This window comes from Sycon ciliatum, chromosome 5 (assembly GCF_964019385.1).
Source record: "Sycon ciliatum chromosome 5, ocSycCili1.1, whole genome shotgun sequence".
NCBI classification, from domain to species: Eukaryota; Metazoa; Porifera; class Calcarea; order Leucosolenida; family Sycettidae; genus Sycon; species Sycon ciliatum.
The window spans coordinates 28,043,072-28,065,956 of record NC_088647.1 but is presented as its reverse complement, the minus strand read 5'-3'; the positions used below and the strand labels follow the sequence as shown (position 1 = coordinate 28,065,956).

General features: G+C 45.3%; 1 protein-coding gene across 1 annotated transcript; it reads left to right on the top strand.

The window, feature by feature from the left end:
- Positions 1-18,798: 18,798 nt before the first annotated feature.
- On the top strand, positions 18,799-22,578 carry LOC135818242 (uncharacterized). The gene is made up of 3 exons (XM_065331600.1): positions 18,799-19,156; positions 19,715-20,067; positions 21,779-22,578. The coding sequence occupies exons 2-3, from the start codon at positions 19,795-19,797 to the stop codon at positions 22,361-22,363; spliced, it is 858 nt and encodes a 285-aa protein (XP_065187672.1). The 5' UTR covers positions 18,799-19,156; positions 19,715-19,794; the 3' UTR covers positions 22,364-22,578.
- The last annotated feature ends 307 nt before the right edge of the window (positions 22,579-22,885 follow it).

Below are 22,885 nucleotides of genomic sequence, written 5' to 3'. Positions count from 1 at the left end.
AAATCCGAAAGAAAGCATTCAATTATTTTGCAAGGAAGAATTCAAAATTGACGGAGTGGAGCAGTAATCTCTGTATATTGAGTAGTACTAACTGGTCACTGCTATTATGGATTTAGGAGTCTCGTCCGTTATTATCGAAAATTAAAAAAATCTGTCCTCGTGCAAAATTGTCTCTAACCCACACACCCACCCCAATTTTTCCCATTAATATTTTGATTTTTCCCAATGCCCAGCTAGAAAATAAGAACTCCTGACCCCAGGGTCACTGACTGCACCTGTGTCAGGTACATTGTACTAGTAGCTACTGTACTAGTTTGTTTTGTTTCTGGTTTTTGTTTGTTTTTGTTTTAGTAGGTCTACCAACGGTCATGCACGTCCTACAACTACATGTTCATCATACTGGTGTTTGCGACATTACGAGTACAGTCAGTACACTGCAAAGCCAGTGCAACAACTGTATGAAAGTCACTGACTTAAAAAAGGTTTATGAAAACTGGACTCGGACAAATCTAAAAATTAAATTCTGCCTGCACTCCTGACCACCCAACCCCTTTTGTATGTAAACGGATTATTAATTTTTTTATTACGGACCACCCCTTATGGCTCTGATCCACTACTTTATGTTTTCATGTTACCATTCTGGATAAGGGACCAATGCAAATCTATAACAACCCCCCTCCCCCCCCCCCCCCAGTTGATTACATAATTTCACTGGTACGTTCGGGCCTGATTGGAAATTTTTATTTCCATGGCTATCAGGTTCGGCCTCATTTCCTCTGTGCTGCGCTGATGAGTTCAAAAAGAACGAAACAGCATGCTGTCCGCAGATTGAGTAATTTCACTGGCCTATACTATGCATACATGTACTGCAGATGCACTCTACGCCTACATGTGTGTACACGTCACATGGCTGATGTCATAGGAACAGCCAATCACCAGCCAGCATGTGATTTTCAATCATCTTGCACACGTCTGTGTTTTGCCTTGTTGAAGTGTAACAGTCCAGACAGGGTGCGCCGCCTCCACTGAAATATCAGAACCCTTATCATGTGTAATATAATGTCATGCTGCACAGCCAGCTAAGACTTAGGGGGCGTTCGAATTGTCTTCATTTAACTGTTCGAACAAATTTATAAAAGAGATTAATTGAGTTGTCCCATTAGAACGGTTTCTTTCATTTTAGAGTTTTTCAGTGGAATTGTCTTGGCGATGATGACGTCCGATCAGATCGACCATATCCACGTACTACGTGACTTAGCTATTCCAAACTCTTCGGAACTAATCTACCCCTCCCATCGGATGAGGTTGCGGAGTTTCAAGGAGTTCGTTTTTCTGAAGAGGCCAATAAGGCCCACCTCTTCAGAAAAACGAATCTCCTGGAAAAGTCAAAGAGTGACAATTTGGCGAACGTGCCCTCAGAGTATGAGTGTGTACATAGGCAAAGCCAGGTCTAATGTATGCTCTGGTAGCTGCACCATTCAGGCATGCATCAGCCAGTATTACCCATTTACATGTACACATTGCATGTATACCGAGCTAGGCTGTATGCTAACAGTACAGCACAGTGAGTACAAAGTCATGTTATACTATGTGAGTACATCCTTACCATAGAGGGAAGTGAGATCTGCAGTAAGTGCATGTGAACATCAGCCGATGTGGGTCTAGATCCAGGATCATCATGCAGACACGACACGATTAGAGAATGCAGTGGGTGATCCGAGCCCAGTCGATCCAGATCTGCTTTGCGTCGGCGACCCTCCGGAACTGATCTCCGCGTTCCATTCTCCAGCAGAACAGTAGCTTCAGTTGGGGAAGGCGGTCGTCCCACAAGCAGCGACAGCATCACCACTCCTAGAGAAAACACATCCAGTTTTTCGTCGTATGTTGTGCCCACTTGCAGGCTCTCTGGCGGCATAAAATAAGGCGTACCGGGGCACCGTGTCAGAGTTGTCAAGTCTGCACCTTGACCACCGTGAAGAGAGCGGGCCAAACCTACATCAGCTATCTTGGTTCTCCCTGCCGTGATCAAGATGTTGTGGGGTTTCAAATCGCGATGCAAAATGTTCTTGCCGTGAAGAAAGCGCAAACCTTCCGCCGTGTCGACAAGATACTGAAGGCTTTGCGCGAATGGCTCTCTTGGAACAACTCCAATTCGATCACCTAGCGAGCCGGCCATCAGTTCTACCACTATACACGGAGATTGATTGGGAGCAATGCCGATCCCGAGCAGTCGCACAATTCTTTCATGCTGCAGTCGCCGCATGACTAGGCACTCAGTGCCGAATCGCTGCAGAAGAGCTGCACGCCCGACATTGCCCTGTTGGAGTAAAATACTATGTAAGACCTTCACAGCAACAGGGAGACCCTCCAACTCACTTGTATACACAGTGGCATCCGAGCCACGGCCTATCTCGGGTTTGTTCAGGTCAACTTGGACGCATCCCAGCCAAATTGAGTCTGGGACACCAAGTATCTCTTGGAGCTGAGTCTCAAAGTTGAACCTTGCCATTGCATTATAATAGTCTAACACACAATCGTCTTGCTCTCGCAACTGTGTGTTTGATTGTGTCTGCGAGTGTTCAGCACCTTGTTATGGCGTTAGACGTACACTGCATTGAGTGTGTGTGTGTGTGTGTGTGTGTGTGTGTGTGTGTGTGTGTGTGTGTGTGTGTGTCTGTGTGTGTGTGTGTGTGTGTGTGTGTAGTCTGTAGACTACAGACTAAAGTTTAGTCCCGTTCCGCACTGGGGTATGCATTCCCGTTCTCACCTCCCTGTTTGCAGTCTACAAATACAATATCATGTACAGGTGCAGATATGAAGAGCTAGCTGTCTCTCGCCTCAACAGTTGGTGAACGTTTTGATCGCAATCGGCCACCGGTACCGCAAACGGCGCAGCCGCGTGCCGAAAACGCCCCGTTCGTTAGCATTTCGGAAAGCGATCCTCCAGTAGATCTACCCAGTGCAGTACCGCATAAAAATGAAGCTGTCATGGATCGTGGACAGCTAGCTTGCCTGGCTAGCTGGGCGGCCGACCACAAACTGACTGGCGAGTGGCGAGTAGGCAGATACATTATATGCCTGTACATCTGTTGACGTCATCAAACAAAACAAATCCACAATACAGGGAACGAAACCATGGAAACTGTTGGTTGCTTCCTAGTCAGATCCCTAGCCTGAAGATCGTGCTATCCACTGAGTCTGTCAGTGTCAGGGAACTCTCACTGACTTGGCTTGACACTCGACGCCAGTTGACGGCTTGACGACTGCCATCCAGGGCACACGCCATACCCATCGAGCCTTCGACCGGGCAAAGGTGCAAGAAAGCACCAGTCCCTGTTCAATGCACAGTGTTTCGTGGAATTTATCTCTCATCAGTTGAGCTTGAGTAGGCTGAGAAAGACTGCGCTTGAAGACCACTACATGTACTTGTCTTTCATCGTGCTCTCCAGGCCATAACATCATCAAGGAATCAAACAAACTTTACCAGGTGTTGCGAATCCAGCGCTAATCAATCCAAAGATACCTCGCGAGTTACTAGAGAGGTTGCGCACAATGAAATTTTGACCGGCCGGGTTCGAGTAACGAAAGTTGCTCCAAAGATCCGTCCAAACTAACTTACTTGACCGAAACAACAGAGCAGATCTACGAAAATACTTTTCGTTACCTGGAGTACTAAAATACTGATATTTTACAACTCCCTGTCTGACTCTTCGCACCGGCGCGGCCGCCGCGTCGACCCACTACGAAAAAGTTCAAGCGTTCAAGTGCGCGCAACCTCACGGTTTACGAATATTCGTTAGCTTTTTTCGTTAAAAATACTCGTTACGTCGCTACGAATTACCGTTGGGTGCGACCTCTCTATGGACTTGCTTATGTGAGCTGAGGAAGGGGCTAAAGGAGCATACAAGCTTTTAAAGGGATGTTAGAGTAATTCATCTCATAGTACAGAATATGCTACGTCATCACCAAATCAAGTACCAGTACATGTAGTCTCTTTGATGCATATTCTAGTATCATGTCAAACAAATGTTCGGCTAGGAGCAGGAGTGAGGAGAAACCAGTAAGGTGGACCTATATCAGCAACACAATTTTAAAAGGTGAAAGGAAACTACACAGATACACGGTCAGTGACATGGACAGATACAGAGTCAGGGATACGGACTGATACACGCTCAGGGACATGGACAGATACAGAGTCAGGGATACGGACTGATACACGCTCAGGGACATGGACAGATACAGAGTCGGGGATACGGACTGATACACGGTCAGGGACATGGACAGATACAGAGTCAGGGATACGGACTGATACACGGTCAGGGACATGGACAGATACAGAGTCAGGGATACGGACTGATACACGGTCAGTGACATGGACAGATACAGAGTCAGGGATGCGGACTGATACACGGTCAGTGACATGGACAGATACAGAGTCAGGGATACGGACTGATACACGGTCAGTGACATGGACAGATACAGAGTCAGGGATACGGACTGATACACGGTCAGTGACTTGGACAGATACAGAGTCGGGGATACGGACTGATACACGGTCAGAGACATGGACAGATACAGAGTCAGGGATACGGACTGATACACGGTCAGGGACATGGACAGATACAGAGTCGGGGATACGGACGGATACACGGTCAGGGACATGGACAGATACAGAGTCAGGGATACGGACTGATACACGGTCAGTGACATGGACAGATACAGAGTCAGGGATGCGGACTGATACACGGTCAGTGACATGGACAGATACAGAGTCGGGGATACGGACGGATACACGGTCAGGGACATGGACAGATACAGAGTCAGGGATACGGACGGATACAGGGTCAGTGACATGGACATGCACTGGTAAGGGCGTGTTCAGACTGGCGTGAATAGCCGCCGGAATGCTGCAGCGTAATCCCGGGAATCGCAATCACACTGCACGTGTATCCCGCTGGAATGGCCAGTACATGTGAAGCTTCGACATTTGAAAAATTTGAGTTGACTCAGTTTGAGTTGGATATCAAAATAAACCAATTCAGTTTGTTGAGATACTGGATCATTGTGCTTTTGCTTGTGCTTGTCGACGGAAAGAATACTATGTCCGGAGTGTTTCGTGCTTGGGTGGCATTCATCCGCTCCGCGATCAGAGTATGCTTCTCGTTTGCAGTAAGCGTTTTGCCTGCAGAGCGGCCCGCAAAAATCACCACGTACAGCTCCATGAACTCCCTCTCCATTGCTGAGTCGAACAAAGATTTCGGCATGATGGGAGAAGTTAGTTGGCAGTCTAGAAGTCAAAACTCCAAACTCAAATGCATGCAGTCAGACTGCACGCAAGAGTAGAGGATGAAATAAACGAAAAGACGGAACGTGTGCTGCAAGGATATCAAAAGCGCTCCGCGTGCCGCCGGAATCTGCATTCCACTGGCCTGCGGAGTGGTGGGAAACCTTTTCCGTGTTTACGCTGGCGGGAACGTCACGTGAGCGATTCACCTTGACAACTTTCACATTCCGCTTGTTTTTTACGCCAGTCTGAACGCGCCCTTAGGGACATGGCTAGGGGCAGGGACAGGAACAGAAACAATTAGGAATCCGTAATCTGGAGACTGCTAGTGAAGCGTCGAAGCTGGCAAGTGAAGTGAAAGTTGAAGAGAGTTGCTCAAAGGATGAAAGTCATAACTTATAACAGTGCTTTTACAAGATACAATCTTGCTAGCTAGAGACCAAAATGAATATACATGTACATGTGATGTATACGCAGATCTATGTAGATCTACATGCAGTAACTGCACTTGACCAGACCCGGCTCTGACCCGACTGCAAGAGTTGTGCCGTATATCTACGTGTACGTGTGCCCGGTTGGTTTGAAATCCTAGATCAGATACAGAATGCATGTCTATAGAAATGAATAAGACAGTAGATATGCATACGGTAAAGTTCCTGGTGTATTCATAACATGAACATGTATAGACAGTGTGCTGAGAAGAGAAGCCGATATTCAATACACTGGTATATGTGCATTGAATTTTGTTTGACACACACATACACACTCACTCACATACACCCACACACACTCACATACAACCACACACACTCACATACACACACACACACATACAACCACACACACACACACACTCTCACACACACACACACACACACACACACACACACACACACACACACATGCACACTTTCGCACACACACACAAACGCACACACGCACACGCACACACCCTCACCACGTACACAAACATACGTACACACTCTCACACACACATGCACACACACACATGCACACACACACACACACACACACGGTTGGTGCGTCTAGGTGGCCATGAAGTCGAGACCCTAGGTCGACGGAGCTCCCTAAACCTCACCACCACTGCCACGATTCAGGTTGTGCGTGCTTCCCGTAGCTGCATCTCATGTTTGGCATTTAAGTGGTCTTTGCAAAAAAATAAAATAAAAATAAAATAAACACGCTCACACACGCACATACACACACCACCCTATGGTCGGCCGTTAGGCTCCGGCGGATTATGCTCGCGAAATCAAGGAATTATGCTTTTATGGATTCTCGCATTATGCTCGTAAAATCCTCATATTATGCTTTGGCACCCGGTGATATATTATACCGGTATTCACTTTGTTGTACTTGTACTTATGGAGCCTCAAAGTTCGGGAAATTGTGTCTTTTTCATACATGCAAGTTGCAATTTTTTTCCTTGAAATTAATCCTTGCTGGGTTTTTTTCATCTAAATGTCCCGCTATTAACTGCAGACGTGATTTCTTCCCTCGTCGATTTCTTTCCTGCTTTTATACCTCGATATTTAGGTACTTGTTTCCCTTCTTCCCATGCTTCATCTTCCACTCTCCTCTCCCCCATTTCCCCATTTTTCTTGCGATATTTATGTGGGAGACTTCCGTGATAAGCATCCATTTGCTTTTGGAGAATCCTTTTAAATAAATACAATACAAAGTGTCCATACATCAGTACATCAGTACAAGAAAATACATGTACATGAGTATCCCCATACCAAGGTGTCCATGCATGTACATGAGTATCCCCATACCAAGGTGTCCATGCATGTACATGAGTATCCCCATACCAAGGTGTCCATGCATGTACATGAGTATCCCCATACCAAGGTGTCCATGCATGTACATGAGTATCCCCATACCAAGGTGTCCATGCATGTACATGACGTCATGAGTATCCCCATACCAAGGTGTCCATGCATGTACATGTACATGAGTATCCCCATACCAAGGTGCCCATGCATGTGTGCATGAGTATCCCCATACCAAGGTGTCCATGCATGTACATGACGTCATGAGTATCCCCATACCAAGGTGTCCATGCATGTACATGAGTATCCCCATACCAAGGTGTTCATGCATGTACATGAGTATCCCCATACCACGGTGTCCATGCATGTACATGAGTATCCCCATACCAAGGTGTCCATGCATGTACATGACGTCATGAGTATCCCCATACCAAGGTGTCCATGCATGTACATGAGTATCCCCATACCAAGGTGTCCATGCATGTACATGAGTATCCCCATACCAAGGTGTCCATGCATGTACATGAGTATCCCCATACCAAGGTGTCCATGCATGTACATGAGTATCCCCATACCAAGGTGTCCATGCATGTACATGAGTATCCCCATACCAAGGTGTTCATCCATGTACATGAGTATCCCCATACCAAGGTGTTCATGCATGTACATGAGTATCCCCATACCAAGGTGTTCATGCATGTACATGAGTATCCCCATACCAAGGTGTCCATGCATGTACATGAGTATCCCCATACCAAGGTGTCCATGCATGTACATGAGTATCCCCATATCAAGGTGTCCATACATGTACATGAGTATCCCCATACCAAGGTGTCCATACATGTACATGAGTATCCCCATACCAAGGTGTCCATACATGTACATGAGTATCCCCATACCAAGGTGTTCTTGCATGTACATGTAAGAGGTCTACATGGAAAAGAGAAAACAATACTTCTTCTATTCATTACTTGATTTCTTTTGTACTTCAGCAAAAGTATTTCATTGCCAAATTAGTTTGAGTTACCTTTGAAAATGATCATGTTCAACTGTCTTCGTAATCATCATACTTGTCCATCCGATGTCACCCTGGGCCTCACCCTGCGAATAATCAGCTCATCTCTCCCGTAGCTCCACTTCTCCTTCCATCATGACCGAACATCAACTATACATCAATTTAAAGCAATATCCGTAGCCTGCCGTCATGATATTATCATGGCTGCTAAAATCCAGACTGGTCATGACTTCGTAACATGCATAATGTACAAGTACATGTACATGTACACGGAGTTTTGCGCACTACCCGCCACTACATGTATCTCGTCCGCCCCAAGATACCTGATGAAGGCTGATTCACTCACATCTTTTGCTACATGTACTGTGTCAGTGTGAGAAAGAACTTTGAAGAAGACTAGTTCGAGCATACAATAATGTATTGCCATGATTTCTACCCTGCTTTTCATTGAAAACACTATCTGCATGACCTCCGAACTCTTTGCCATGCAGACCACCAGCACTGATCAGGAGCATTGTACACAATGCATAATGTACAAATACAGCCGGCCGTCAAAGCCTCATCCATGTATGTGTACGTGGCACTAAGAGTCGACAGAATCAGAAGAAGGAAAAGGATGATCTCTTTGTGCACAAGTCAAGGCAATGTTGACTAGCAATTCTAATACTTCGAAGCAGGATAATTGATCTGTAAGAAAGCAATCCACAATAGTAAATATATAAGTCAATAAATCAGAACTCTTACAAACTAGTCGCAATGCAAAACGGTATACAACCTAGGACACAAAGAGTTTTCTAACAATTTGGAACATCATTCTCCTGCGAGTCAGGTTGAACAAGGATCAAGAATCCAGGAGCTACCTAAGAAATACTGGTCCTGCTACCAAACTGGTTTGTTTAATTAAGAAAATAATTTCAAAGAAAGTACAGAACTGAATAATCAGTTCATGTGAGAATGCTGACAGGCAAAAAACAAGCAGGGTGGGAAATGAATGGAGGGAAAGGCCACATTTGAGTGGAAAGTCTTGTTAGAGACAACCGATGAAGAACTGATTGTAAGATGGGTGTGTGGGTAAGGAATTGGGGGGGGGGGGGTGTAGGAACGGGGGTGTGTGTGTGTGTGTTTGTGTGTGTGTGTGTGTGTGTGTGTGTGTGTGTGTGTGTGTGTGTGTGTGGTGTGTGTCACTGTGTGTGTGTGTGTGTGTGTGTGTGTGTGTGTGTGTGTGTGTGTGTGTGTGTGTGTGGTGTGTTTTGTGTGTGTGTGTGTGTGTTTTTGTGTGTGTGTGTATGTGTGTAGGGATTCACTGGACAAAAAAGCCACTTCATAGCTGTGAGGTGTAGACCAGGCTGAATAGTGGCGGTCAATTCTTCAGGCTTGCAATCTTTTAAATGGTGCAATCCCAGCACAAGTGGCTATGGCTTCTACTGTAGCATCGCTTTCATCGCCTCTTGCGATGGGCGTCAAATGGATGATCAATGGTGTGTGTGTGTATATGTATGTGTGTATGCGTGCGTTTGTGTGTGTGTGTGTGTGTGTGTGTGTGTGTGTGTGTGTGTATGTATGTGTGTGTGTGTTAATGTATGACTGTACAGATATGTTGCTTAGAAGTAACATGGTGACAGAGGGTGCTGGAAGTCTAACAAGAAACCTTTAAAACACAAAAACCTTGTGGCTTCCATCACAGGAAACAGCTACTAAGTCCTCACTTGTCACGCAGACACCCATCGGTGTGTCTAGCTCTCCTTTTCCAAACTCAGCCAGTGGTGTGTAAGTTTCTGCGGCATATACCTGCAGAGAACATGGACAACACTGGTGAGCGTACAGGAATAACACGTATTATAGATGGTTGATGCATGGTGATAATTATATGGATGATGTATGGTGATGTATTATGGTTGATGTATCTGTCCCTCCAGGAACTTGCGATTCGGTGACCGCGTTGTTTTCCGCGATTTGAACAAAATTCCGCGATATCCACGATATTTGAAAAATCATCCGCATTAATCATTATTGTACAAAACTGCCCTTCGTACTTGAAAAGCACCGCGATATTTCGAAAAGCACCCACAATATTCGAGTCTTTCTTCGATGTTGTTTAGTTCTTCAAGCTCGTCAGTAGTTTACTTGTGAGATCGATACCAGAATGGAGAAGTTTCTGGGCAAATCAGCGGCTGAAAAGTAAAGAAATAAGGCTCGCGTCGAGTGTTGTCGGAGGATGGAGGAAAACTGTCTTGCAAGCTCCTGTCATCACTTGAACACAGTCGTAATCGAGTACAGCGCAGCACAATCCTACCTCACTACACTACAAGTACCAAAATCGGACGCAATTTGTGGCATTTTACCTCTCAACTTTTTCCGCGATATTTCCTAAATGTCTCCACAAGTTTCTAGAGGTACAGATGTATGGATGATGCATTATTGGCGGATGTTCATGCATGTCGATGACGATACTGGAAAGACCATTGGACAACACGGTCAAACCACGATTCAAGAACCCAAAGCAACATTCTGTAAGAGCCAATGTACTCTTGCTTTACTGTCTTGTACTCTGTGCATGCAGTGTACATCACTTTCTGTGTTCATATCAGTGTTGTCTGATGATTGCACTGACCATGAATCACAGACTAGCAACAAACTGACCATGCTCCACTGTTGTATATGTACTGGGTACTACTCTCTGTCTGTAGGTATTTAGAAAGAAGAACACCACAACAAGCTCTCCCTTACCATAACACGTCCATTGCCATGATCTACGACTAGAACATTGCCGTAGGCATCTGTAGTGACATCATGCGGTTGGCACAGCTGCCCAAAAGCGCTGCCCTGAGACCCGAACGAAGTGATATACTCTCCATCGACGGTCATCACCTTTTGCAGGAATAAAAAAATTGAACATTCACACACACCACTGTGGTGACAGCAAGAGTATAGATATAACAGGAGTGTAAGAATAATACTCCAACACACAGTGCATAGCTACTATCATTATGACTGTAATGATGATAAGGTTACTGGTGTGCAACTGTAAAAACGCAAAACCTGAGGTAAAACATGGACCTGGCACCAACATTTGATTACTATGTATGTATTTATTGTAGCACAGACACTGTTTGGTTTGTGACATGATGTATAGACATGATGTTTAAGAGTCTAACTTCACATCAGCCTATACACTCTTCCACTGAAAAGGACAAGTAACAGGCAAACATGGCCAACAAGCATTTGCATGACGTACACATTCATTTCTGATTGAATGAATGTTTTCTTGCCCGAACCTGTAAAGTGTTTAGCCTGACAGATGGATTATCAATAGCAGTAAAGTCTCAGAAACAGAAGTATTCCCGAAAGTACGTCTATAATTTCTAGAACAAGTCAAGTTTGCATGCATCCACCCAATTAACACATCCCGTCAGATTCCAGAATCCTTCCGAAGCTCAACTGAAACAGGGTGAATTTAGCGGAGCAATGCATATTGAGCAGAGAGTGGTGTTTTTCTTGCAGATTTGTGAGTGCGAAGTTTGACGTGTTGCTCACGTGTTTCAGACTACAGCCATGAGTCAGACCCGTGTCGTCAATTAGCTGCAAATGCCATTTCCAACCATTTGGAGCATCCACCGACTTTAGAATAATTCCTGACACAACGATAGGAAAATGAAGTTGCTGCTGCTTCTGTTTTGGTTGTTGTTGTTGTTGTTGTTGTTGTCGTCGTCGTCGTCGTCGTTGCGGTTGTCGTCGTCTTTGGTGGCGTTGTTGATGTGGGTGCCAGCTGAACATGCTAACATACCTGTATACAATGGTTGTCCTCGTCTGCAATAAACAACCTGTTGTGGTACACTGTGATGCCTCTTGGATATTGAAATTGGCCTTGACCACTACCTTCTGTTCCAAATGCATATCCTGTCTCACCACTGCATGGCACAACCTGTACAGTACCAGTGTACATAGAAGATAATTATCTGTGAGATTCGTAATTAGGGTTGCAAGGATTATTCGAGTATTCGACTGATATTCGTTTGAAAACACGATAGAAGGAATGTGTTCCCCTTTGGAATATTCATTTCAAGGAAGTGTACGGTTAAGTACGTTAATGTGTCGATCTATGGTTGTACAGGCGCTATGACGCATGCGGATATGTGCACTCTGTTCAAGTGTCGATCTATCGTAGTTCTAGAACGGATGCAGTGAGTTGTAAATGCGTGCGAACATGTATATATTTACGCACACACACGTGTGCTCGCACGCACACACACACACACACACACACACACACACACACACACACACACACACACCACACACACACACACACACACACACACACACACACACACACACACACACACATAAAGCGCTCCTATTACATTGACTCACTGACAGAAGGGTCAGGTAGGTCAGGCAATGCATAATGATCTGGATCCAGAGGCAGGAAAGATAAATTGAGGGCGAATCTCCGCAACTCTTGAACCACCGGTCACAAGGAGTATAGTGCTTTTTCAAGGACACCACGCCGTGCCCGTAAGTGGCACTCACCCCGAGATTGTGGTGAACAGGTCGCGCATTGAAAAGTATACGAAATGTGACAGGGTTGTCTCAACCAGAGCTTGGATTGATTTTGAAGCTTGTTCATTTTCGGAATTTTTCGCCCAAGCCATGAAAGGGCATCCCGGAAGCTGCTCTGAGTCAACACGAGTGTTGGACATGAAGTTGAGCGCCATCCTATTGCTTCTTTCACCTCCACGCGTCCATTCTCGTACAAACTGAATGTGACCTGGGCTTCGCCTGTTCACCAGCGATTCAAAAATTTTCTCGCACATGATCCCGAAAAGTGACCGTTGGTCCGTCCTTGAAGAAGCCCTATGCTTGCAGTCACCCCTTTGGTGTGAGATTAGTTTCCCTCGCTCAGCTATGTATCTGTGCCTAATGAGATCACCATATGCTTCATCTTCTGTTACATGATTGAAAACGGTCCCACAACTTGATGCTGAACAGTGATATAGGCTAGTTCTATCTTTATGTATACCACAGTACACTGTTAGTGGGTAGGAGAGGGATTTTACACAATACAACTGTACATGTACAGTGTGTACTGTCTGGTTACGTTTCTGACCTGAATCCGATGATTGTAGTTATCTGCCACAGCAAAGCACGGGCCCAGTACACTGTGGTTCACTAGGACAACACCAATTGGCTCATGGAACTCGCCAATTTCTATTCCACGTATTCCTATAGTGCTGAACTCTGAGAAGTTTTGGTCAGTGATCTGCACAGGAGGGCATGGAGGCAGACAGCAGAGATAAAAGATGATTTAGAAATAGACAATAACTTGGTCAAATGCTTATGACCAGTATCCTCATTTCACGATCACGGTGGCTAGGAGTGGGTGTGCGAAGCAAGACTTGAATTGGGATTACCAACATAAACACTATAACTACAATACATGATAGTGTGTGTGTGTGTGTGTGTGTGTGTGTGTGTGTGTGTGTGTGTGTTCCGCGGATGTTGTTGTTTGGCACATTGCTGCCGCCATGCCCAGCGTTTGGCCCGCGGAAACGATGGCGAGACGCAATTAGGGTCGACCTGCGACGAATAAACATCGCCGACAAGTCATGGTTTGACATAGCGCAGGATCGATCTGAGTGACAGCAAGCAAGCTTTGCTCGGCAGTAAGATATTGCCCGCCACAAGTGCATCATGGAACGGCGTAAACCAGTCCAGCAGCAAGCCAACAGCCGCCAGTGCTCCCAGTGTCACCGATAGTTTCGGAGTGCGGGTGGCATTGCAGAACATCGCTGTACCCAGTCCTGTTCTGCCCCGAATGTTGCCAATGCCACAAGCTCTTCACCTGTACGCCTATGTATTCGGAAACCGTGCTGTCCCGCTCACTGTTCCATTTGTGAACGTTGCTGTAAGTCGATCCAGGGCTTTGCTATCCACAACTGCAACCGATCCACCAGGCGTCCAACTGCTGATGAACGGGACAAGTTCCAATTGCAATGTCAGAATTGCAAGAGGCGTTTCAAGAGGCGAAACGACTTATCCCGTCACCAACGCTCATGTCTCCTCTCGTCTCCGTCTCGCTCAACGAGAAACACGTGACCTACATGGCAGTGTATACCAGGACCAGGACCAGGATGTGTGTGTGTGTGTGTTCATGTGTGTGTGTTCATGTGTGTGTGTGTGTGTGCATGTGTGTGTGTGTGTGTGTGTGTGTGTGTGTGTGTGTGTGTGTGTGTGTGTGTAAGTGCGCGTGAGAGTTCGCCATGTACATGTATGTGTGAGCAGGGGTGGATAAGCAGGGGTGGAATGGGCAGGGTAGACAGAGCAGGGGTAGACAGAACCTAGATGTTTTTGCCTCTGTGCAGGTTGTAGGATGTGGAGTGTTCAAGTACAACAGTAGCGAAACACCAACACCATACCTGTAGTCGGTGGTTACCAGTATCAGCAATGATCACTCGTTCATCATCTGTTACATGCACAGCGTCTGGGGCATAGAACTCTCCACACTTTCTTCCCTCGACGCCAACCGTCTGCTTGCACTGGCCATCAACCCCATGTATCTAAGTGCATTAACAAAAAGGAATACAATAACAAATTCAAGCACACACATGCACACAGACATAGCGCAGATCTAAACATATACATTAGAATGTAATTCTATGGTGAGAATCTAGCCACAAACTCGCCCAGAAAATATCAGGCAAACATCCACTCCCCGATTCGCTGATGGCCGACCCATTCACATCACAACCATAGCGAGGACGATTCATTATTTTTAAGTTTTAACCATAGCGAAGACAATCCCATTGAGATGTTGATATTCAGACCCAGCAAACAGCGGTTCGTTCCAACACAGCAACAGAGCTCATCAGTGGAGTGTGTAGATAATGGCTGATTCAGGAACATGAGTGATGTTGTATAGGGAAAAAAAACTATCACTCGGAATTTCACACTTTCTCTCTAGTGTGGCATGCCCTAGCAGAACAAATGTGCAAGGTGATAACAGATGGTTTTAACAGAGGCCATGCACGTGTGCATTGCTTGGACCTGCATGATGTCATGTCCAGCATGCGTATACATATACATGATGTCATGTCCAGCATGAGTATACATGTGCATGATGTCATGTCCAGCATTCGCATACATGTACATGATGTCATGTCCAGCATGAGTATACATGTGCATGATGTCATGTCCAGCATGAGTATACATGTGCATGATGTCATGTCCAGCATGAGTATACATGTACATGATGTCATGCCCAGCATGAGTATACATGTGCATGATGTCATGTCCAGCATGAGTATGCATGTACATAATGTCATGTCCAGCATGAGTATTCATGTACATGAGTAGCTATTGGCTACCAGCAGAACCTCTAACTGTCTGGTGATTGATTTCTTGCACCAATTCTACCACTGCATGTAGCCCTTTCCCAAATGTGCTCTTTTAATTCGCACTTAGTGCTTTTCGCGTCCCTCAAAATATGCTGAAAAAGTGCTCTTTTTTCAGTGAAAACAGGCAAAATGTGCTCTTTTTTCAGTGAAGCATAGCCATGTAACATTTTCAGATATGAACCCAAGCTGAGAAATGAATACGCACTCTTCCATTTATGGATCCAAGAAAGGCAAAACAGGAAGTAAAGTTCAAAAAACCCACTTTTACAGCATTGTGTACAAAGTACAAGCTTCACCAACTTCATGCCCCCGAAAAAAGCGGCGCCCATCGAGCACTCGGAAACTGTGATCGCATGCATGAGCAAAAAGATTTTAGCTAGAGTGAGAGAGAGAGAGAGAGAGAGAGAGAGAGAGAGAGAGAAAGAGAGAGAGAGAAGGAGAGAGAGAGAGAGAAAAGAGAGAGAGAGAGAGAGACAGAGACAGAGAGAGAGAGATAAATTAAGAGTTGGTGTAGAAGCAATGTAGCCTTGTTGATGCAAGAGTGAAGCCAGCGTGCAGACGTGCATATACATGTACTTGGAAAAGTAGTGCGATGTATCAAACCGTTGTGAAGTTTGCCACCTCTGACCTGGTGCAAGCCATATGTGTGCATTCCCGGTGTCAACTGCCAGCTGCACTGTTATGCATGATGGATGCGAGACCCGCATCGGTACATTACACAAATGTATGCCTTAACCATATCTTTATAGGAAAATCTAACAATGGTGGCACTCTAGTACTGTCTTTGTGATCGATAACGATCTCAAATATAGGCTGAGCATTACACTCTGGATGAATCTTAAATTGCCAAAACATTTCTAAAAAAAGGAGATGCACATTATACTCCGCCAAATACCTTTATTCTGTGGTTGCAGCTGTCACAGATGATCAGGTCACCAGCTTTGTTGGTTGCTAGTCCCCAAGGGCTGTCAAACTGATCTCTCCTGCTGCCTTCACTACCAAATGAGTACCTTGCTTTGTGGATCTGTGTGTAATCACGCTGCAATACAGGAGAGCAGTGGGAACAACAGCAATCGACACTAGGACCATAGAGGTTGAAAGTAGTGATGCCATTGGCCCAAACCTGGCTGGGTGGTCATTGAGACCGTTGGTTGCCGGACCCTGTACCACACGGAATCCTGTATTCATACTTGGCAACCCAGCCAAATCAAATCCCTTAGTCACATAACCAGTTTCCCCTAATTTTCTCTCATTTCTCTTATTTAGCTAGTTTTAGCCAATTTCGTCTATTTTCTCTTTTTCGGGCAATTTTTGAGTATTTTGCGAATTGTGCGCAATATTTTGGCAATTTTGTTCTTTCTTTTTATTCATTTCTAACCCATTGCTCATTGGACCAAAGCTTGGATTTCTTCATTATCAGATCGCCCCTACGTAAGGGATTCTGTGAAAAGCAGGGCCGCATGTGCCCTTGTCACACCACAAAACAGCGTTTTTGTGAACAATCATGGTTCAGTGCCAATTCCAGTAGTTTTTCGATCAAAGTCAGAAATCCCCGGTATGCCGGTAGTTACCGGGTTACCCTAGTTACACACACACACACACACACACACACACACACACACACACACACACACACACACACACACACACCAGCACCACACACAAACATACACAAACACCCACACACACCTAGTCTTACCTGCTTTGTTGGAGATTCAGCTATTTCTGCTGCTGCTGCTGATGATGATGATGATGATGATGGTGACAACGTGTTTCTGGGCAAAGTAGTCTGATCTGAGGCTGAACCTTGTCTGGGCACTCTATCTGGTGTTTCAGCTGAGGAAGCGCTGGATGACATCATCGGTGGTGTTGCAGAAGATGTAAATGTACTGCCTGGTGATGGAGTGGACTGGGGAATAGAATCACGGCCATATCAGGTAGTCGGCATCGGTGCTTGCTAAAGTATTCCAAATCGACAAAAAGCGCAATGTATGGTCCTTCAATAGCAGGTGTGTACATGTATATGACAGCCTCATTGGGCAGTGCCCTTGTTTTTCCGATGCCGTTTTATGCTCCTTCTAAAAAAGGCAATTATGCCTTCAATTATTATTTATTATTATATGTGTATAACAGTCTCATTGGGCATCGGCCCTTCTTTTTCCCATGCAATTGTATGCTCCTTCTAAAAAAGGACCTGATTATGCCAAAAATTATGCCCGCAAAATCCGCTTACCCCTAGCAAGTGCAGCGCTGTGCCGCGAGTCCGCAGCCTTTTCGTTGAAGCATCAACTGATGATGTAATCAAATAACGTCTATTCACACAGGGGGTGATGAGAATAGCCAGGGCCGTACTAGCAAGAGTACAGAACCAAGAGTGTGAAACTCCTACATGTATCTTGAGCTGCGATGGGTTCACCCACGGCGGAATTTTTTGATTGCCTCATCTTTTGGCAGAAGTTATGATGAAGTGGGTATTCTTTCCGGCGCTTGTTTTGTAAATACGGTGAGAGTTCGTCAGGTTCAAGACACGTCGATCTTTCGTCCGTTGTTCTGCTTCGACTACCGTAGCTGTAATGTACACATTATTTGCACTTTGATCTCTGGCTACGCATGATGGCATCAGTGAGCTAAACCGCCGCCAAAGACCATGAAAGACTGATGTCATAAAAAAATTCCGCCGTCCGCTGGGGAATCGTAGAGTTGCACACTCTTGGTTATGTAGTCTTGGTACTACTAGTAATAAATAATCCAATCATGAATAATACTATTCATGAATGGATTCATGAATGGATTCACGTTCATGGGTTCAACAAATTTAATTGATTTGTGGGCAAAATCGAACGCACTCACGTGAGTCTGTATGTAGTCTGTAGTCCAGGTCGGATCCGTACTGCGCTCGTTAGCCTGTTCAACTCTCCCAGCACGGCAACAGCCTGTTGTACTCTTGCCTCTACTCTCTAGGCCGCTACTCGACTCACTACTCGCACTGACGTCGTTATGTTACTGTATACTACCGGTACTACCGGTGGTGGTACTAGTAGATCTACATGTAGTACGGAACATTTTGTGCTTATGCTCGTCGTTTTCTTCGTCACCATGGTCACGCATGGGTAGACTCCCGATCCCAGGAATCAGGATCTAGATCTCTCAAGTCTCATGACATGTAGATCTACTGTTCGGTGGGAACCAGGGAGTCGTAGGGTCTATACGACTCCCTGGTGGGAACATAATGTTGACTTCAAAATAATTATTGAAACTTTATTTTTTAAATGTTTGCGTTTGAAAATAATTGGCGGACTACATAGTCACTAGTCATTGTACTGGATCGTAGATGTACGAGTACCATGTAGACAGCAAGAGGCAAGACTACTACATGACTTTGTAGGACTACTAGTTGTTCAGTCAGTAACACTCACTGGAGCAGTGCATAGCCTGGTGTTGGCCATTAGGTATTTCTGGTATTTGCAGATTACTTGTATGGAGTCGACCCTGGTAGTTCCACATGTATCAAAGGAGGCGAAATCGCCTGTTTGTGGTGCGACGTTAAATAAACTTCTACTTCTAGTTACATAGAGGAGAGTCGTGTTTTGCTAATCGGTTGACGTTCGTTAGCTAGCGGTGTTTTGATCTTACTCGTACAAACTACCCCAGCGTAGCGTGCACTGTGACGGTAAGAGCATGAAAAAAACTGGTACATGTAGACATGTAGTGGAGGAGCAGACAATTGCACAAAATTTAAAATAATGCTGTGTAAAATAGAAAGTTCTAGGTACGTACAGAGAGGCAGCTCCCATTTGTATGATGCTTGTCAGTGTTTGTGAAGGTATTGAAACTTGAAGTATGAAAAGAATTACTGAGGAAAACTCTGAAATTACAGTACTCGTAGAAAAAGATTTTAACAAAACAATCAAGCCGTGATGAAAAGTATGTAGCATGATATTTGAACTTGTAGCATATAGCACGCACTGGAGCAGTCATGGAGACACCAGTAGTCTTCCTGTGGAAATGACATTGATTTTGGAGTTTGCTGTTCAAACACGCCGCTACGCAAGCAGTTAGTGGCACCCAGTTGCTATATTCTACATTGTATGTGTTTGTGTGTGCGTGTGTGTGCTCTCCGTTACCTATCTCTGTGTTTGTTGCTATGGAGTCTAATCTCTCTCTCTCTCTCTCTCTCTCTCTCTCTCTCTCTCTCTCTCTCTCTGTCTCTGTCTCTCTGTCTCTGCAGAGCAAGCTGTGCAGTGTACTGGACAGTCATATGGAAGAACCATACAAGGTCACTGAGATAGCTCGCCACAGCTAGTCACTATGGACGCTAAAGCCCTCGCTGACCATCTAACCAACTTCTACTCTGGAAAGACAGCAGCACGTCGACTCGCCGATGATGAAGTTGCGGCAAACGTCATGTGCAGGGTGACCATGGTACAAAGTGGTACTGTGCCGACAAGGCTGAGTGAGGCATCAGGACGGCGCACGGCGTTCGTTGCCGGCCGAGATACTGCCTGCCGCGTTCTGCCATGCAAGTCACCGTATGATGTCCTGCTCGCCCTCGGTCTAACACGCGAGTTCATCACCCTCAAGGTAACAGCTACGGGAAATCAGTACCTGTTTTAAAAAATGCCTAACAGCATCAAATGAGCCTGGAAGTGTTTTCGACTTGTGGGATGCGAGCTACAGTCAGACCTCGCTTAACCGCACGCACCCTTTTTCTACGAAATTATCCGGGTAGGTGAGGGAACCGGATAATCGAGCACACATACTGTATGTATGCATGACATATGCTGTAAATCGGTAACCAACGATTTTCTTCCGGATGGCGAGGGATCCGGATGAAAGAGGACCGGATAAGCGAGGTCCAGGCTCGTGTAATTTGTATGGGATGTGATCTACCATGCTCTTGTAATGTGTGTAGTACAGTTGAACATCGATTATCCGCACATCGACTATCCGACCATTCGATTATCCGTAACAGTTTTTTTGGGCGCACGTGCCGTAGAGTACGCACTGTGCATGTAGTGAGCCATTCAAAAAAATACGAAAATTTTGAAAAGTAAAAAGTGAAAAGGTCGTGCGGCTAGTAATAACCACTGAAAGTGTGTGCGTGACAGTTTTTTCTTATCCGGAACATTTGCCTTATCTGAACACCGCCTGACAGTTGTCTGCCCAGAGGTGGTCGGATAATCGATGTTCAACTGTATGTGATCTACCATGCTCCTGTAATGTGTGTAGTATGTGATCTACCATGCTCCTGTAATGTGTGTAGTATGTGATCTACCATGCTCCTGTAATGTGTGTAGTATGTGATCTACCATGCTCCTGTAATGTGTGTAGTATGTGATCTACCATGCTCCTGTACTGTGTGTAGTATGTGATCTACCATGCTCCTGTAATGTGTGTAGTATGTGCAGTTGTACACCACTGTAGTGTATGGTGTTAACATAGAGTATGTTTAGAGTATGTTGAGCTATACTGATCTGCAAGCACGTGTAAAAGCGTATACCGTATTTTCCCGAATATAAGTCGACTTCGATTATAAGTCGACCACCCCAACATCCAGGAGTCAATTTCATTAAAAAAAGTTGTTATAGCTCCATGACACCCACACATACAAAATGATGAGTTCTCTGCGAGGAGAGATCATATCATGCCAGTAAGACAAAATCTGAACAAAACCAGTGTCAGTCGCAGGACGAAAGTTCACATGGTTCATACGATAGTGCATTTTTGTACGGACACTCCAATCACTTCATTTGTTGTGCCAGATTCCCGTATGTAAGTCGAGTTCCGTTTGTAAGTCGGCCCCCAGCTTTTGGCGAAATTTCTGGCGCACAGAAGGTCGACTTATATTCGGGAAAATACGGTAAACGTCAACTAGGACAAGTGATAGATATTCGCCATAATCTCTACAGTTCCAGTGACATATGACAAGAATCCACCTTTCTGTGGCCAGTGGCGTGTACCCAGCCATCAGCATTACTTGTGATGAACACGGTGTATGTCTGTGATTTGTGTGGTGATGAACAGAGTGGATGTGTGTGATTTGTGTGGTGATGAACAAGGTGGATGTCTGTGATTTGTAGCAAAGATCTGGGAACGGTGTATACTCCTGAATACGGTTCGTAACACTGGCTCAACCGAACGTCTTTACATTATGCATATTTACTTACAGCTGTGTGACGGTGCTAAGTCTACATCATCCGATTGTTCTGGATGCAGAATGATGACGATTTGCAGTGCCTGAAAACTTGATGCGTGTGCTTTGCTTCCGGATTTTTTGCTTGTCCCTGTGCAGTGCGAGGTGGACAAGAATGATGCATGGCTGCTGCTCTTCCAGGCCAAGATTGTCAAATGTAATAACAGTCATGATGCTGCTCTTGCCCAGGCTCATCAACAAGACGTGCCCCATGACAAACCCGCAGACGCTCACTTGCCGCAGTGCGTGCCAGCAACGTGGAGCGGTATCGTGGAGCTTTGCCGCCAGTTCTACCCCGGTGCCGTGCCTGACGTGATGCGGCATCTGAGCGAGTTCCGTGCGCGCTCAGTTGCCGATTACGAGAAGGCGCACGGCGTGAATTTTCTCTCAATAAAACGATCGCCCAGCCAGTTAATGGACTATAGCAGATTCATGGCACTTGCAGCTCCTCGCTCGGCCTGGCAAACGCGTCTTTTTCTCTACTGTGAATTACGCCTCTTGGAGCTCTTCACTGGTCAAGGGTTTACGAAGAATGAGTCGGATGCTGTCACAGTGGGAAATGAAGACCATTGGCCGTGTCTCCGAGAATACGTGTGTGAAAATGCCGAGCTGGCCACACAGCTGAGCTCCGGTACGGCATCTCTGGTCAAACTGCAAGTAGTACTGCCGGATGAACTGCAGTAGTAATTATTACAATGGTGATGTTTGTTTGAAAAGGGTTTGCTCCCCACACTGGAGCTCATGCTACTAGTATTTGTTTGTTTGTTTAGCTTCATTTTCTTTCACCATAGGCACAGGAGAAATGCCTTCTCACTGGGCGTATTGCCACAGTTCTCGCAAAATGATGGAGATGTTTTTTTTATGTTCACCTTGAAGTTGATTTTGAAGCAGTGAACTCATGATCGTCGTATCATTATTGAAGGAGCCAGGTCAGTTGGTATGATGAGATGGCATCTTTGGGCTAAGTTAATTTATAGTAAAGAAAGGGACCAAGGAAGTACTTTGTATTTCTCGCCGGCCGAGCGCAGTGAGATAGGCGAGAACTGATTTCTCGCGAAATATTTTTGTTGCAAATATGGCATCTGGTGTGTTCTTTATTGTCGCTTCTTTTCCTGACTTCTTCTGTCAGTTTTGAGTCTTACCAGTGTCCCTGCCCTCCCACACTTCATTTATGTGCTTATTATCATTGCTATTTTATCACTTTTT

Coding starts and splice junctions, on each gene's coding strand:
- LOC135818242 (XM_065331600.1), top strand. CDS start 19,795: ATGGACGCTAAAGCCCTCGCTGACCATCTAACCAACTTCTACTCTGGA. Junction 20,068..21,778: donor GCGAGTTCATCACCCTCAAG/GTAACAGCTACG, acceptor GTCCCTGTGCAG/TGCGAGGTGGACAAGAATGA.